This window comes from Hipposideros armiger, unplaced genomic scaffold (assembly GCF_001890085.2).
Source record: "Hipposideros armiger isolate ML-2016 unplaced genomic scaffold, ASM189008v1 scaffold_706, whole genome shotgun sequence".
NCBI classification, from domain to species: Eukaryota; Metazoa; Chordata; class Mammalia; order Chiroptera; family Hipposideridae; genus Hipposideros; species Hipposideros armiger.
The window spans coordinates 772,033-789,306 of record NW_017732056.1 but is presented as its reverse complement, the minus strand read 5'-3'; the positions used below and the strand labels follow the sequence as shown (position 1 = coordinate 789,306).

At 42.8% G+C, this 17,274-nt stretch overlaps 2 protein-coding genes across 2 annotated transcripts in view; both read left to right on the top strand.

Annotated features, from left to right (window-relative positions):
- Window positions 1–7,902, top strand: part of VWF (von Willebrand factor) — a 157,952-nt gene extending 150,050 nt beyond the window's left edge. Inside the window, exons 46-50 of the mRNA XM_019627083.1 lie at window positions 3,605–3,703; window positions 4,339–4,467; window positions 5,025–5,064; window positions 6,957–7,054; window positions 7,575–7,902. Of these exons, the coding sequence (XP_019482628.1) occupies window positions 3,605–3,703; window positions 4,339–4,467; window positions 5,025–5,064; window positions 6,957–7,054; window positions 7,575–7,763 (555 nt within the window). The 3' untranslated portion in view covers window positions 7,764–7,902. The remainder of the gene's footprint in view (window positions 1–3,604; window positions 3,704–4,338; window positions 4,468–5,024; window positions 5,065–6,956; window positions 7,055–7,574) is intronic.
- A 3,580-nt stretch (window positions 7,903–11,482) lies between these two features.
- ANO2 (anoctamin 2) overlaps window positions 11,483–17,274 on the top strand; it is a 318,461-nt gene continuing 312,669 nt past the window's right edge. Inside the window, exon 1 of the mRNA XM_019627082.1 lies at window positions 11,483–11,593. Coding sequence (XP_019482627.1) covers window positions 11,483–11,593 — 111 coding nt within the window. The remainder of the gene's footprint in view (window positions 11,594–17,274) is intronic.

Sequence of the window (17,274 nt, the reverse complement as noted above, 5' to 3'; positions counted from 1 at the left end):
TCATGTAGAGTATATTCTATGACCACAATTAAGTTAAAATTAGTACCAACAAGGTATTACAATTACCCCCCTCCAAATATTGGGAAATTAAATAAAATACTTTTAAATAAGTCATGAATCAAAAGAAATCAAAGTGAAAAAAGAAAATATTTTGTTGTAGAGATAACTGTGGCCACTCTAGAGATTGCAATAAGCATCCTTGACTTATCACAGTCTACCTTGATTTAATAATCTACGATTTCATGTACAATATACTCTTTTTCTGATACTTTGTGCTATTGTTATCACATGATTTACTTCTATGTTTTTTTTTTTTTTTTTTTTTTTTTTTTTTTTTTTTTTTTTAAGCTGAGCCATCCTGCTACCTGTTGGCAGCTCAGCGGCTGCTCAGCTCGGGCTGGACTCGAACCGTTGTTGCTCAGAGCTCAAACTCTTGTGCGAGCTCTTACCCAACTGAGCCACTCAGCCGGCCCCGATTTACTTCTATATAGGAGATAAATTCACAAGACATTGTTATTATTTTGCTTTTAATAGTAAATTGCCTTTAGTAGAATTTAAGACCATAACTAAAAGTGGTATTTTACATTTACCTGCATATTTATGATTTCCCGTGCTCTTCCTTCCTGTATATCTGAAATTGCATGTTATATCATTTTCCTTTAACTTGAAAAAATTTTTCTTAGCATGTCTTTTAGTGTGGGCCAAATGGAATTACATTTCTCAGATTTCATTTATCTGAAAACGTCTTTGTTTTGCCTTTTTCATTTTCTGAATATAGAATTCTAGTTTGAAAGCTTTTTATTTTATTACTTTAAACATGTTGTTCCATTGTCTTCTGGCTTGTATTGTTTCTAGTTAGTTGCCATTTTTATTGTTATTCTCCTGTGTGCATCCTCTACCCCACCCCCACTGGCTGCTTTTAACAGTTTATGTTTGGGTTTCAGAAGTTTGAATATATGCTTCTGAGTAGTTTTCTTTATGCTTTTCCTACTTTGGATTCATGGAGCTTCGTGGAACTGTAAGTTGATTTTTGATCAAATTGAGAAGAAATTCAGTTATTTGTTTTCCACTTCATTTTCTCTCTCCTGTCTTTCTGGAACTCTAATTACATGTATATTAGGCCACTCAACACTGTTCTGCTGGGTATTGGGGCTCTGTATATTTTTTTCCAATTTTTTTTTCTCTCCGTGCTTCAGTTTGGACAATTTCTATTGATCAGCCTTAAAATTCACTGATCCTTCCTTCTCTGAAGTTAATCCAATCTAATGAGTTTTGATGTAGGGTACCATGCTTCCAGTTTTAGGGTTTTCATTTTTTTTTTTTAAATTTTCAACCTGCTTCTGAAGCTCCTCATCTCTTTTCTTATTATGTCCAACTTTCCTCCAGACTCTAACATATTTATCATACCATATTTGCCGGCATATAAGACGATTTTTTGGCCCTGAAAAATATGCCTCCAAGTGGGGGGTCGTCTTATACGCCAGGTACACTTCAGATAGACTGCCCATAGTGCTTGCCCTGTGCCATAGTGGCCTCCCGATGCCCGCCCACTTCATTCCACATACCGTTCAGGCATCAGCAGCGCTGCTGGGTGTATGCTCGGCTGTTATGCGATTTTGCTGTTATGTGATTTTACCACACTCGCAAAATCTACGGTACCAGTCTATCGAGTGTGTTTTCTTTAGTGAATTACCGGTATGTTTACCGGTAATAAACTTGCACTGTTTTATGTATATGTTTGATTACATACAGCCTTGTGACAGTTTTCCTGCATGTCATAAGCATTTGAATATAAATTAAAATGTTGAAATCAAATCTGATATTGTTTTACCTTTTATTTGGTGTGTGGAAGGTGTGTGGAAGAGGGGGTAGTCTTATACGGCGAGTATATAACAAACTCTGTATTTTGAGTGGAAATGTTAGGGGGTCGTCTTTCACGCCCAGTCGTCTTATACGCCGGCAAATACGGTAGTTATTTTAAAGTTCTTGCCTGCTAATTGCAATACCAAGGTGATTTGTGTATCTGTTCCTGTTGAGTAATTTTTCTCTTGAGTGTAGATCAAATTTTTCCATTCCTTTGCGTGAAACTTTTTACTATTAGACATCGGTGGGAGATATGTTGAAGAGCTTCTCAATTCTGTTATTTTCTCTGCTGAATGTTAAGTTTGCTTCTAACTTAGATTATTGGTGGTTCACTTTGAACTAAAGAAAGCTAGATTTTAAACTACATTAGGGAGTGTCTATTTCAATATTCCTCGCAGTCCAAGGGCAAATATTTTAGTCCTGAGATATAGTTCTTACTCTTAATGTTTGGCTCCTTTGAAATTTCAATGACAATCTAAAGTGTTTAACTAGTCCCTTCAGCTTGGTGGGATTCAGACTGCAAACCTTGGCTCCCCTGTGGTATGTGGGAGATGACATTTCTGCTGTGTTATTTAAGTTGTCCACCTATTGTTTTGCCCCTGGGCTCCTCATAGGATCTTCTGTGTGTATATAATTCAGGGGTCAACCAAGGATTTGAAAGGAATTTAGATGCAGATTTGGGGGCTTCTCCTTTCTGACTTTCTCTTTTCTGGGTTTCCCCTTTAGTTTGTAGCTATTCTAGGGGTTTCAAACTCTGTGCTCTGACTCCTCAAGCAAATACAACTATAATTTTCTGCTGAACTTCCAGCTGTCCAGTGCCTTGCAGACTGCCTTCATTGGAAAAGCCATTTAAACATGATTCTTGTCCATTACAGTTCCCTCTTTCAAGGGTCAAATAACTTAAGGTTTATTCCTGATTTTGGCCATCCAGTGACTTTAAATGATTGTCTTAAATATTCTGTCAATAATTCAAGTTGTCTGAAGGAGAGTGAGACCAATAGAAGCTACTCTGGCATTATCAGAGCCAGAACTCCCCTGAGGGTTTTAAGCAGAGGAGTAACATGACTAGGCTTATATTTTAAGGAAGTCATTCTAGCAAATGTGTGGAGACCTATAGTAGGAGGTCTCCTACTATATATAGTAGGGCAAGAATGAAGGCAGAAAGACAAATCAAGACTATCATCAGAGTCCATTGGTTGATGATGATTGCTTGGAGTAGGTGGTGACAGAGGACATTGGTCATGAAAAGCAGTGGATGAGTTGGAGATGCATTTTGAGCCAAGATTTGGTGATGAGTGGGGGGATAAAAATAGGGAGAAGTCAAAGGTGACTCACAGGTTGCTGCTAGTTTGAGCAATCGGGTATTGATTTGCTGGGAAATGACTTACTGAGATAGGAAAGACTGAAGAAGGATAAGATTTGTGGCAAACATCAAGTTCCATTTTTGATATAAGTCTTAAGATGACAATAAGATAAATAACTGCCAAGTGAACAATTGAACTTGTAAGTCTGGAGCTTAGGAGAGAGCTGATTTAATAGGTCTGGCTGCTAGAGCTTGAGCGAAGTGTACATCTGTAGAAGGAAAGAATACTATCCGGGGATGAGAACTGACAAAAGCTAGTTAGAGCTAGATGTTGACTTTCTGAACTCTAGGACAGATGAGCAGCTGGCAAAGTTAGCCTACTTATAACTGGGATGCTCTGGGGAGGTTAACTAAAGTTGCTTTTTCTTCTGGTTGCAGGGTTACAAAGAAGAGAATACCCAAGGTGAATGCTGTGGGAGATGTCTGCTTATGGCTTGCAACATTCAGCTCAGGGGAGGACAGATGATGACATTGAAGGTGGGAGCCATTTGAACTCAGGAATCCCCCTTGCATCACCACCTGGTTTCCTATTTGGGGATCTTTTCTTTAAGAAAGAAGGACTAATATTGATTTCTTTCTGATTTTGTAAAGAAAAGATGGATAACTTTTAGAAAGCACAGAATTTTCCCTTTGATTTAGTTATCACTCTTCTTGACAAGTTGGTGTATGGCCACATGATTTCAGGTTGGTTGATTTTAAGATTTTCTCCAGCCTTAGTGTCTATGAGATGGAAAAGGCAATCAGGGTGAAACAAACTGATCTATGGAAGCCTGAATTAGCTAGTGGGTTGGGAGGGAGGTGGCGTCTGGCTCATCTCTAGTTCAGTTATCGATTAACCAGTTTACCCTCCTTATGTCTTAATTCTTTAAGCTTTTAAGCGGTCAGAAGAGTTTGGGGATTCTCTACATTTATGCAGCCCTATTCATAGTAAATAAGTCGTAAAAGGACTGTACCTCTTTCCTGTGTTCTAGGTGAGGAGACTTTATAGACACTGTCTCATTCTTGTTCCATAGTCCTCCAAATTGTTTCAACAACTCCAGGGAGTCCAAGTCATGGTTTGAAGTGGACTTATAACCCAACACTGTCTTCAAATTTGCCCTCTTTCTTTTCAGCCTGATGAGACGCTTCAGGATGGCTGTGACAGTCACTTCTGCAGGGTCAACAAGAGAGGAGAGTTCATCTGGGAGAAAAGGGTCACAGGCTGCCCGCCTTTTAATGAGCACAAATGCCTGGCCGAGGGAGTGAGTAGTAGGAGCTCAGGTCCTGCTTTCCTCTTGCCTGTCTCCATCTCCTCTAAGAACAGAGTCCCTCTGAACAGCCTGCAGTCCAGCTCTCACATGATTTCCCATTGTCCAAGAGAGATCCCTGACCTAGATTATAAATCGATGAAATTACAAAATCCGATGAAATTACAAAATCCGGCCTGATGGAGAGACAAATCTCTGCACTTCATAATGCTTAAAAACAAAAACAAAAACAACCAAACCAAAACCCTTCCCTTGGGAGAGATTGAATATGTGATCCTTGAAGGTGAGAGATCAAACTGGTTTCCAGGCTCCCCTGGGAATGTCGAGCCTGATGACTCATCTGGGAGAGAATTCAGAACAATCAAAATGGTTTCAGCCTGGGCAGGTAGTGGTCATTCTGCTCATGTTTGTGATGGGAAAGCACAATGTACATCTGGGGTCTTTCACTCAGGGCTGTGAGTCCAGAGCCAGGAATTAGCCTGGGGAAGGACCTGAAAGCTGACCACTATGTACTATTTGTGATTAATCTGGGATTTTGCTGTTTTCTTAAGGGGAAAATCATGAAAATTCCAGGCACCTGCTGTGACACATGTAAGTACATTACCAATAGCTCGTCCCTTGAAACCCATCAGACCAAGTCCAGGGACTGTTCTTTGGAGTAAGCTTTATTCCAGAAAAATATTTCTTGATCACCGGCCAGTCATTATGTTCAATCCTACAGGGAATTGCCACCCCTCCCTGAATGTTCTTAGACTGCCCCTGCTCAAATCCTCTTTCAAATGCCTGTGAGGCTGTCTCTTCCTCCTTTCCTTCAAACTCCTTACTGTCTCCAACTTCTTATTTGCCTTTCTCCTCATAGAGTCTTGGGTTGCTATCATGAGAGAATATCTTTTCTTTCTAACCAGAGCTCCTTGATCCATGATCTTGACAAACAGACACTCAATAAGCACACATCTATTCAATGAGTGTGATACAGCTATCTTGCAGAGAAAGGGAAGGCACCCACCAGCTGTCTAACATTAGCCCCACTGTGTGCTGTGTGGGGCTGCAGAAGACATACTCCTCATCAGGATTTATATGGCTGGTCTAAGTTTATTAACCTCCCCTTCTTCAAGCTCAGCCCTTCTTGACCTTGCACTTATGTTGTGTGGGTTGGTCTTAACAGCTCACAGCAGCAGCTTTGGAGACAAGTCTGCACATCAGACAGTATTCTTACAACACCGTCTTATGTTCATGAGCGCAAGTGACTTTCAGAATCCCAATGTTAATGCTGAAGACAGAATTGCCTGGACTAATATTTTCTGTTTTGAGTTTAGTTTGGATTTTTTTTTGTTTTTTTGTTATAGGCCTATTTCATTTTGGGGTAGAGAAAGGAAGGAAGAATTGAATATCTTCAGTGTTCAATCATTCATGCTTTTCTTGATGGCTGACTCTGACAGTCCCTGTAACTGCTATAACCAAGTTGCAGAGGGAACACACTCTGAAAGTATCTCTTTCTGTGGTTCCTGTCTCAGTGGTTTACGAATGTGAAGTCAGGAACCATCAGAAGATGAATTCTCTCTAGGCACACTGCACACAGAATTTGGCTGAGGCTCTTATCTGTCAACTAGCAACAAGGGGCCTTTGGTGGTCAGTGCACTCAGGAGGCTGAGACCCTGCATAAGGAAAGCCAGGATCAGGGATTTAAATCTATAGAGACAGAAAATAGGATGTTGGCTTAAATTTGTTTTCTGATTCATCCTGTTAATGTAGTTGGCAGGCTTTTGCTTTAAAATGAAATTATTTGTAAGTTGGGAGGCAGGCTAATATATAGTTAGGGTTGACATAGATTAAGAGCCACCCAAAAATGGAAAACTCCGAGTGTTCAGATGGGGAATGTGAACTGCCATTAAATCTTAGATTTCTCAGTAGGCAAGTAGCATTCAGATCTGAATGCCACTAACCCCTGTATGTAAGGAAGCTCATGCCAGTGACCTGGAGGCACCTATACCCAAGAGAGGACTCTACAAGGGTTCCTAGGGTCTACTCAGCCCCCTACAAAGGCAGTGAGTGTCCTTATGTGGCCATGATATTGTCCTTTCCTCTTAACCCAAAGGCAAGGGTGAATAGATATTAATTGTATTTATTGGCTATTTCATTGCTCATTAGCTTCTGGATATTTTTATAAGCATAAGAGGATTGTTGCAATCATTATAGTTTTTAGAGTCTACAATTATATAAAAGCAAATCTCATCCATTGACATCACCAAAGCACAGTGAATCTAGGCTCCTCCTGCAATTAAAATTGTACTATTAAGTAAGTTATACCCAGCAATAACTGTATTACTGAATATGAAAGGGTGAACCAGGATGACATAATTCCCCTCTCTGCAGCTGGCTTTGGTGATTTGATTACTGTTTTCCACCCCCTGAGGGAGCTGGGCTGGAGAGTGTTCTACAGAACCTCAGCCAGGCCTGGGTCCCATCTCTCACCTGCCCTATAGGTGAGGAGCCCGAATGCAAAGATATCATTGCCAAGCTGCAGCATGTCAAAGTGGGAAACTGTAAGTCCGAAGAGGAAGTGGACATTCGTTACTGCCAGGTAAGGGTCCCTGACTTCAATGAGGCCTAAGCGGGGAAGGGCGTCTCCTTGTTTGGAGACATCTCCTTAGTGCATTTTAGAAGGATCTGGAAAATTCACAGGGAAGGGAAGTGAAAGGAACTGGAAGTATTTTATTTTTTAAAGGAAATGTTTTATTGAAGTAACTGGGAAATTTTGACCCCAGATGAAAAAAAACCGAGGAAGGATTCAACAAGTCCTTCAAAGAAAATAGAGAGTTATCTATGGAAACTGGGGGCTATGTTTCCTGAATATTAATCAGACACGCATAGAATTGCAGCTAGAGGGATCTGGGTGTGATGGTACCATAAGGAAAGAGGACATTTCAGAGCTCCCTGAGATCTACCTTGACAAATTGCCTAGCTGTGCTGGATATCTCAGGGCGAGGCCAGGCCTGCCTTGCTTGGAGGAGGGCAGGTGGGGGGAGCAGGCTGCCTCAGCGTCCACTCTGACCCCCGATTCTCCATTATCGCGATGCCCTGACCCACTCTGCCTGCTGCAGGGTAAATGTGCCAGCAAAGCCGTGTACTCAATCGACATAGAAGATGTGCAGGACCAGTGCTCTTGCTGCTCGCCGACGCGGACGGAGCCCATGCAGGTGCCCCTGCGCTGCACCAACGGCTCCATCGTCTACCATGAGGTCCTCAACGCCATGCAGTGCCGGTGCTCCCCCAGGAAGTGCAACAAGTGAGGCCACTGCCGCCGCTGCCGTGGACGCCCACTGCCACCTGCCTCGGCCCAAGAGGCCAGAGTGCTGCCCATCCTCATGTATGCTCTGCTCTCGTGCCCTCCTGGGCCCACAATAAAGGTCAATCTCTCATTTTGCAAAAGGCTGATGGTTCACTGCTTTGTTTAGGCTGAGATGACAGCTATAGGCTAGCCCTGAGCTCTGAGACTGCTTTCTGAGGGAGAAAGCACAGGCTCCATTAGAACACACGCTAGCCCCAGTGTCTGTGGGAGGCACTGCCAGGCTCTGGGGAACAGTGGTGTCTTACCTCCATGCCGTGCGGAGGAGAGCATAGAATACGGGGCAGGTCCCCTGAGAAACTCCGCCCAGTGGACTGAAGTAAAGGGGTTTGCTCAGGAACACTGTGTTCTCTAGTCTCTAAATTCAGGGGCTCTGGGCAGCACAGGGGTGGGCCCTGGAGCCAGGCTCCTGCCAAGATAGACATGGCTGTCACCAGTGTGGCTGGCATTGTGGAGAAGGAATCTGACCAGATGTGCAAGGATTTCTCTGAGCCCTTGGCTGACCAAGTTCCTGTGCACCTTCCGTGGTCCCTGTGGGAGGGAGAAGTGCTAAGGGCTGAGGGGACTGCAAATGGGGTGCTGGCAGGTGCAGGAACAGGGTCCCATCCCCACAGGCTCAGCCATGGATGGTAAGCCTCAGACTTGGGGGCAGGCCTGGGTCCCATATAAGGCCTTGTTCTCCTGTGTGGCTTCAAAACAGCCCCTTAGTGGTTCTCAGACTTAGCTTCCTCATCTGGAAACAGAACTGTGAGTCTCAGTTGTGGGGCTGGAATAAAATAAGCTTGAAAGCCTGGGGTAACTATAAATTGCTCTATAATAATATAAGAAGTGACAAGAATAAAAATGGGGACATCAAGGCTCAAAAGGAGGAATACGTTCTCTGCCATAAGTGGCAGAGCATTGGCGATTTCCTTTGTTCTGAGAGGTGAATTGCTGAGTTTTTTCTGGGCTGTGTGCTGGATGCCAAGGCGCTGCCTCCTCAAGACATCCTGTAGTGGAAGAGAAAGAGGTGTAGATAACACCAAACTTCACCAGTTCCACCAGTCCCTAAATCCCTAACTGGTGATGTCACTCTCAAGGAGAGATTGTCCTTCCTTAAAGTTTATGAGAAAAGCTTACGTGTATGTGCTGGCAAGATGGCGGCAACTCTAATTGGGAGAGAATACCCATGAGAATGAAAGGAATGTCCTGGTGATGTGACAGGAATTTGATGGACATCTTCATTTCAGATCCTTTTAACACAGGAAAGACTCAACTCATTGACTCATTGAAAGTGCAAGATGTTGGAGCTGGAAAGGATTTAGGCGTCTTCTAATCCACTGTCTCTCCCCTGCACCTTTACAGAGGACGAAAGCAGCTCAGAGGACTTGAGTGACTTGGGGAAGGTCACACAGCTGCTGGACGGTGGGGCCAGGTTCAGAATTCAGGTGCCTTGACACCTAGGCGAGAACTCGCAGGCCACTCCACCAGTGTCACACCATCCCTGTTGCTTACAGATTCAGCCCTTGCTAGCATGGGAACCTGTGACTGCTGCGTTTCTAGGTCTCACCCACTTCTGTTACTGTCAGGGATCATCTTTAAGGGAAGATATGGTACAGGCAAGAGGCATGGATTGTGTTGAATAGGTTTGGTGGGGAGTTTAAGGTAGAGGAAAGGAAGAATGGAGAGAAGTTTTATATAACTGCTCAATAATTCAAAGGTTGTCATCTCTCCATCCATCACCCTGCCTCCAATGTTGAGTAGCCTCTAAGGTCTCTGTAGGAAACCAGATCCGGTGCAGGGCATTACCTGTCTCTCTCCTGACTGATCGCCTAACACTCTACCTGGGGATGAGGTGTTATTGGAGGCATCAGCCATGGAGAAACTCAGTAGAGAGAGGCTGCCTCCTCACCATAAGGGGTCAATTTTCCAACGGCCTGACCTGCCAAAGCCTGAATTTCTCCTCCTATTTACTCATATGACAATTCACTATCAGAAAAAAAAACTGAATCAGAAAAGCTGCATGTTTTGATTTTTTAAAAAAATGGCAGGGAGCCGGGTAAAAAGGATGCAGAAAGAAACTGGTGGAGGCAGTGGGGGTGTGTCTCACGGCCCTCCCTTACTCCTTGGGTCTTTCCAGGGCAGGGTCTGCCTCTGGTCTCAGGGAATTTATTTTTTGTGCATCCTCAGACCAGATAGGACAGAGTCCCTCAAAGTGAGAGTTTTAGGGGGAGTCTCAAAGAGGGAGTATAGAGAGACTAGGGGATAAGAAAGTGCCTGAGAGGGGAGGAGAAAGGGAATGGATAAAGAAACGAAAGTGGAAAGTTTTCCACTTGCCTTGGAGTTGAAAAGACTTCGAGATGGTAAGTGGGAGTGGCAGTCCTCCTGCTCCAGGTACCCGGGGAGGGGGCATTGTTTGGGAGAGAAAGAAGTGGAGTGGCGAAAGGTTTTGAGCACAGACTTTGGAGCAGGCTGTCTACTTTGAAACCCTGGCGTATCTCTTAGAGGCAAGTTGCTGGACCTATTACACTGCAGTCCTCATTTGTAAGTTGGACATACTAGCAATAATTACTTCATAGATTTGTTGTTGGAATGAAATAGTTACTGTGGGTTAAAGCACTGAGAAGGGTAGCCAAGGATAAGGAAGTCCTGTATGAACATTAGCCATGATTACTCCTAGTGAGCAGAATAGAGCCTGGGATTGGGACATAACACTTATGGTTTTCCTTCTGCTCTCCTCCTGACTCATTCTGTGTTGTCTGCTCCCCTTTACTGCCTCTGGCTCCTCATCAGTAAAGTGGGGAGCAGTCACCGTCACCTGATCTTATCAGTGTGGGAGATAACATTCTTCACACTGAAAAGTCAGTGGTCACAGATAGCACACTTGACTTTAATATCATACCTTTTCATATTGGGGTCCCAGGTATTAAGGAACTTGTTTATCTCCAGGGCACTTTGGAATTGTAGATTCCGTCATCCAGAATCGCCCTTTGGACGTCTTCTCTTCCATCCCTCTGCCCATGGCCAGGTACCTAACCTTTCCAGAGAGATGGCAGTCCTGCTGCTCTTTGGGATGGGGCTTCCATAGTTTCTCTCCTCAACCCTTACCCTTGGGACTCAAGGGGAGTCCACCTACCCCTCCACCTGCCTCTTGCAGCCCTTGTTCCTGTCCTACCTGTCCCTTGTGCACCTATTTCTCTGTTCTTGCCCCTTTTAGTCTAGAAAAAGGTGGGGGCAGCTGGCTAGGGTCAAGTGAAGGCCAGGTGTGCAGGAAACCTCCCACCCCAGCCCACACAGCAGACAGCTTCCCTGTACAGGGCATCAGGGAGGAGGCTTTGCGGGTGGGATTGGAAACTAATCGGCCAGATGCTTCGCGAGATAATCCGGAGGAATGGTCACACCCGGCCCAGGAGGGTATGAGGCACCTCCCCCAGAGGAGGACAGCGGGTAGCACTTACTGACTCGCCCCTCAGCTACATTAACCTGAGGGTGACCCCGACTCAACTCCACAGCGGAAACGCGCTCCTTTCTCCACGTGGCGCTACCATCGCCGCGCACCCACGGCGCAGCATGAGAACCCCGGTCGGCCCCTGGCAGCGAGGGCCGGGTGGCCTTGGAAGGGATGGGGGAGGAGGCGGTGGCAGCAGGCAAGGGGCGGGCACATCCAGACCCAGCTGAGCCGCGATGGAATTAGCCCCGCGGCGGAATAAGCCTGTCCAGGCGCGAGCGCAGCCGCGGGGCAGTCCGGGTTTTGCGTCCAGTGTGCGGGCACCATGGCCACCCCCGGGCTGCGCGGTGAGTCTTTCCTTCTGGGGACCCAGGTCCTGGACATCTGGCAAGTTGCAGGAGGGAGAGGGGCTGGAGATGAAGGAAACCGCATCCTAACCGCTACTCTTCGGGACTGGTGACCTCATGGGAACCTGGAGGGGGTGGCGCAAGGAGCTGATCTCCTTTCCCTCAAGGGTTAGAGGAGCTGAGGGACGCATGAGTACTTTCCGAGTTTTATCGAGGAGAAGGTAGGACAAGAGAACGAGGATTGGTACAGCAGCTTTTTGGTTAAGGATTACTAATTCTTATCTCAGAGATTTTGCCTCTCCTTGTTACAAGTTGTGGGATGTTTAGTGTTTGAGGGTAGGCAAAACAACTAGCAGGGTTTAATTCAGAAACAGTCTGCTGAGAAGTTCAGGTTCACCCACAGCAAATTTGACTTTGGCATCCCCTGCTCCATCCCTTACCCAAACCTGCCCTTTTGGGCGTTTGGGTAAGGCCCCCCCAAAAAGGGCGTTTGCACTTGAGGGTGCAGGGAAACCCGGGCACCTCTTTCCCAGGGGCTTTTCTTAGAAGCAAAGCAAATGGAGGTGGAGTTTGGAGGAGGAGGACATTATTCTGCAGCACCTCCCAAATTATACTGAGCAGACAGATGCGTTTCGGCAGGGTTGACATTGTCTGGGACAGGGATTTTGTTGGGTGTCTTGGTTCTGGTGGTTCTTGCACGAGGCATGAGGTGGGGAGGAGCCCACTCCATTGGCATGAACAATAAGCCGAAAGGACTGGAAGGGAGGTGTCACTCATAGTCCCGAGGCTTTGTGAGCATATATGGAGAGATGCTCCCAGGGACCATGTTGGACTCTGGTCCAGGACAGAAGGTCTTATTAAGCAAGGTTAGTTCTAAGCCCAAAGGCAAGTGGCAGGTGGAGGGAGAGTCTTAGACAAGGTCAGAGATCTCCCAGAGATCTATGATACTCTGGCTTCTTCCACTTGCCTGGACTTTGTTCTTGGAACCTGATATCAGAACCCTTTTCCAGCTGTCTGTCTGTCACCCTCCCCAGCTGCTGGGCATACAGGGCCCACTGATTCCCCTCACTGTGTCCAGCCATGCGCCCATCATTTTGGGAGCCACGGACCTGATATGGTCCTTTCCAGCAGCCCCCAGTGCTCTCTGGATTGCTCCTGTGTGGGAACCTGGGACACTTTGCTGGTGGATTAAAGATGCTATGTGAGGGGTAGGGTGGGTTCCAAACACCAACGTCAAGTTCTGGTCCGGTTTCTATGTGTACATTCTCTGTCATCTTCCATTGTGGGTAAGGCTAGAGGGTCAGGGACACTGGGGCCTAAAGGGGGGCTGGTCCATCATTTTCTCTAATGAGCCAGACTGTATGACAAATCCTATGGTCAGTGCTGGACTTACAGAGATCAGTAAAGGCACACACCTGCCTGTCTAGACCTTACATTCTAGATTCTTGTTACCCTAAGATGATCTTAATACTTTAGGCCACATGCACTGTTGTTGGACATGGGAAGGCGGAGGCGGGATCAAGCACGGGTTTGTTCAGAACGCACCAATGAAATTGGTTCTGTCCATACTTCCAGTATTTCAAGATGTACTGGAGGTCTTTTTTTAGCTCATGCAGACAGCGCTGCCTTTCCTCCAGAAACTTATGAAAATAATTTATAAGTCTCTCTGGCCGACAACTTTCCATCTAGGTTAACTTCTGCTGAAACTACTAAAGGATGCCAGTTTTCACACTTTGCTGGGTCAAACCCTCCCTCTGTTTAGCAAACATAAGAATAAAGCACACTACCCTTAAATATTCTGACTTGTTTACCGATGAAGGGATGAATCCCACTTTCACTGATACCTGTTATTCATAAGTGAATTCATATTTTAAAAATAGCTCTTTTAAAAAAAATTAATAAGTAATAGTACATGTTCATTGTGAAAAACATTTTAATACAAATACATAACTTAAGAATAAAAGTTACCTGTTTTTAATATTTTGGTAATTCTTCTTTGCCCTACTTCCTTTTTTAAATCCATTTTGATTTTTGCCTATATCAGATAAATATTTCTATTTATTATTTATTAGTCATCAAACAACTTACAAGAAAAGAAAACCTGGATACTATAAAACTTAAAACAAATGTCAAATAATGAAGGATTAGGAGCATATTATTATATCACAAGACCTAGACTAAGAATAGGTACTGTAATTGAGCAAAAATTTATCTATGAGCCTCCTGACAGGCAAGTCAGAAAAGAGACAACTTACATGGATCTCATTGTCTAATAAAAGGAGACTTGTTCATCAACATTAAATTTTAAGAAGAATGTCACAGTGATATTTGTGACATTTATGTAGTACATTGCCCAGCATAATGAGCTGTAATTTCATTAATAGGTTTTTAGAAAGTATACTATTTATCACATGGCCATTTATTATATTGTATCTGATTTTTTAAAAAAGGGTGTTTCTGTTTTCTTCTTTTCTGGTCCATTCTACCCTATTATATTTTTTAAAATGCTGTTTGCAAACCATTGGATGACCAATTAATGCGTTAAACCTCTAATATGAGTCATGGCTTACAGTATATCGAAAACTCAGTGTCATATTGAAAACTCAGTGTCTAGTAGTCCATTTGGCTTTCAATCTTTTCCCTCCCCTACATAAGGGATACAAGACACTTCCATCAGGACCGTCCTTATCCAAGTTTCCATCTATTATCATTTCCCTTCAGCCTGAAGAACACCCTTTAGCATTTCTTGAAGTGCAATTTTGCTGGTGACAAATCCTCTCAGCTTGTGCTTTGGTGGAAAATGTCTTTATTTAATCTTCATTTTTTAATGATACTTTAATCGGATGGTTATAAAATAATGGATTAACAGTTTTTTCTCCCTTTTGGCACTCTAGCTGTTATTTTATTGGTCTCCATTGCTTTGATGAGAGGTCAGCCTTAATTCATATTTTCATTTTATTCATTCTTTTATTCAGGTATAATATCTTTTTAACCTGGTAGCTTTCAACATTTTAATTTTAATTTTTGGTTTTCAGCAGTTACACTATGATGCCTCCAGGTGTGATTTTCTTTGTATTTTTTTTTTCTCAATTTTGCTGATCTTGAATCTGGAAGTTATCATATTTTACCACATTTTGGGATGATTTAAGCCATTATTTCTTCCAGCCACTTATTTTTCTGCCCTATTTTCATTCTCCTCTTTTTCTGGAATGCCAATCACATGTATGTTAGATTGTTTGATGTTATCCCACTAGTTCCTGAGGTTCTGTTAATTTTTCCATCTTTAGTTCTCTGTTCTCCAGATTGGATAACTTTTATTGATCTATCTTTAATTTAATTGATCCTTTCTCCACCTTCTCCACATTTTCCAGTTGCTAATAAGCTCATTCAACGAATTTTTCTTTTTAGTTATTATAATTTTCAGTTCTAGGAATTCCATTAAAAAAATAATAGCTTCATTGAGATATAATCACATACCATAAAATTCACCCTTTAAAACTGTACAATTCCGTGATTTTTAGAATATTTACAGAGTTGTATAACCACTATCTAATTTTAGAACATTTTCATCACCCTAAAAAGAAACCTTATACTCAGTGGTAGTCATTCCTCTTCCACCCCCACTCCCTCTAACTCCTGGCAACCACTAAGCTACTTTCTGTCTCCATGGCTTTGCCTATTCTGGACATTTTGTATAAGTGGTGTTTGTGTCTGGGTTCTTTCACTTAGCATAATGTTTTCAATGTTTACCCATATTATAGCATGTATAAGTACTTCATTTTGTCATATGGCTGAATAATATTCCTTTGTGTGGCTATACCACATTTTGTTTATCCATTTATCAGTTGATGGACATTTGAATTTCCATGTTTTGGCTACTACAGATAACGCTGCTATGAACTTTCAAGTACAAGTTTTGGTGTATACATATGTTTTATATTTCTCTTGGGTATATACCTAGGAGTGGAATTTCAGGACTATGTGGAAACTCTATGTTTAACGTTTCAGGAACTGCCAGACTATTTTCCAAAGCGGCTGTGCCATTTTACATTTACACCAGCAATGTACGAGTGTTCTAATTTCTCCCCATCTTCACTGATGCTTGTTATTGCTTGTCTTTTTAATTATAGCCATTTTAGTGGGTATGTATAATATGGTATATCATTGTGGTTTTGATTTACATTTCCCTAATGACTAATGATGTTGAACATTTTTTTCATGTGCTTATTGGCCATATGTATTATCTTCTTTGGAGAAATGTCTACTCAGATCCTTTGTTTATTTTTAAATTAGGTTATTTGTCTTTCAGTTATTTGTTGAGTATAAAATTTCTTTATATATTCTGAATATAAGTCCCTTTTCTGGTATATAACTTACAAATACTGTCTCCTATTTGGTATGTTCACTTTAATAATGGAGTCTTTTGAATCATTTTTAATTTTGTTGTTGTTGTTGTTTTTAGCTGAGCCATCCTGCCACCTGTTGATAGCTCAGTGGCAGCTCAGCTTAGGCCGAGACTCTAACTGCTGTTGCTCAGAAAATCATTTTTAATTTTGATGAAGACCAATTAGTCTATTTTTTTCTTTGATTATTTATGCTTTTGGTATATAATAGCTAAGACACCATTGCCAAACCCACGGTTATGAAGATTTACTCCTATGTTGTCTTTTAATAGTTTTATAGTTTTAGCTATTGCATTTAGGTCTATAATCCATTTTGAAAAAGTTAATTTTTATGCATGGTGTGATGAAAGGGTCCAACTTCATTCTTTTGCATGTGGATACCCAGTTGTCCTAGGACTATTTCCCCATTTCTTTCCCCATTTCTTGGTACCCTTGTTGAAATTCAAGGGCTTATTTCCAGAATCGCAAGTCTGTTGGTTGGTCTATACATCTATCCTATGCCAGTACCATAGTATTCTGTAATAAGTATTGAAAACAGGAAGTATGAAGACAATTATATTTGTTTTTGTTTATAGCTTCTATTTTTCTGCACAGCGTTTTTTAATCTTTCATTTACTAAGATTATACCTATCTTTACTTATCAGAACATGTTTATGTTAGCGGCTTTAAAGTTTTTGTTTGTTACACCCTACATTTGGGCTATGTTGAGATCAGTTTGTGTGTGTGTGTGTGTGTGTGTGTGTGTGTGTGTGTGTGTGTGTGTGTGTTCAAGTCCTATTTATTTTAGCACTAAACAGAGAAACCAGGAAAGAGTGATGAGAACAGGACGCCAGTTCCCTTGACAGGGCCAGATCCAGCACAGGCTCTGTCTGTGTTCATGAGCAAGGCCAACCCAGAAGGCTTGAGCAGCCTTTTCCTGTGACGACAACCTGGGTGTGAGTCTTCCATGAGGGTAAATTGGCTCTTGGTCCCTGTGGACCAGGTAAAAAAGGCCAGAAGGCTGAGATCAATTTTTATTACTTGCTTTGTCTCTTTCATGGGTCACTGATGTTTATTTGTATCTCTGGTAAATTTTGATAGTAAAATGAGCATTGTGCATGATACATTATCTTCTTCACAGGGGGGTTAAAAAATCAAAAAATTCTAGCTGGCAGTTCAATTACTGGTTGAGCACTTTGAGCTTATTTAGGGTTTCCCCCGCCCCCTCACTTTGTTAGGGTCTATTTGTGGAAAATCCAAGGCATTTCACAAACTTCTCTATTGTGGTAAGATTGAACC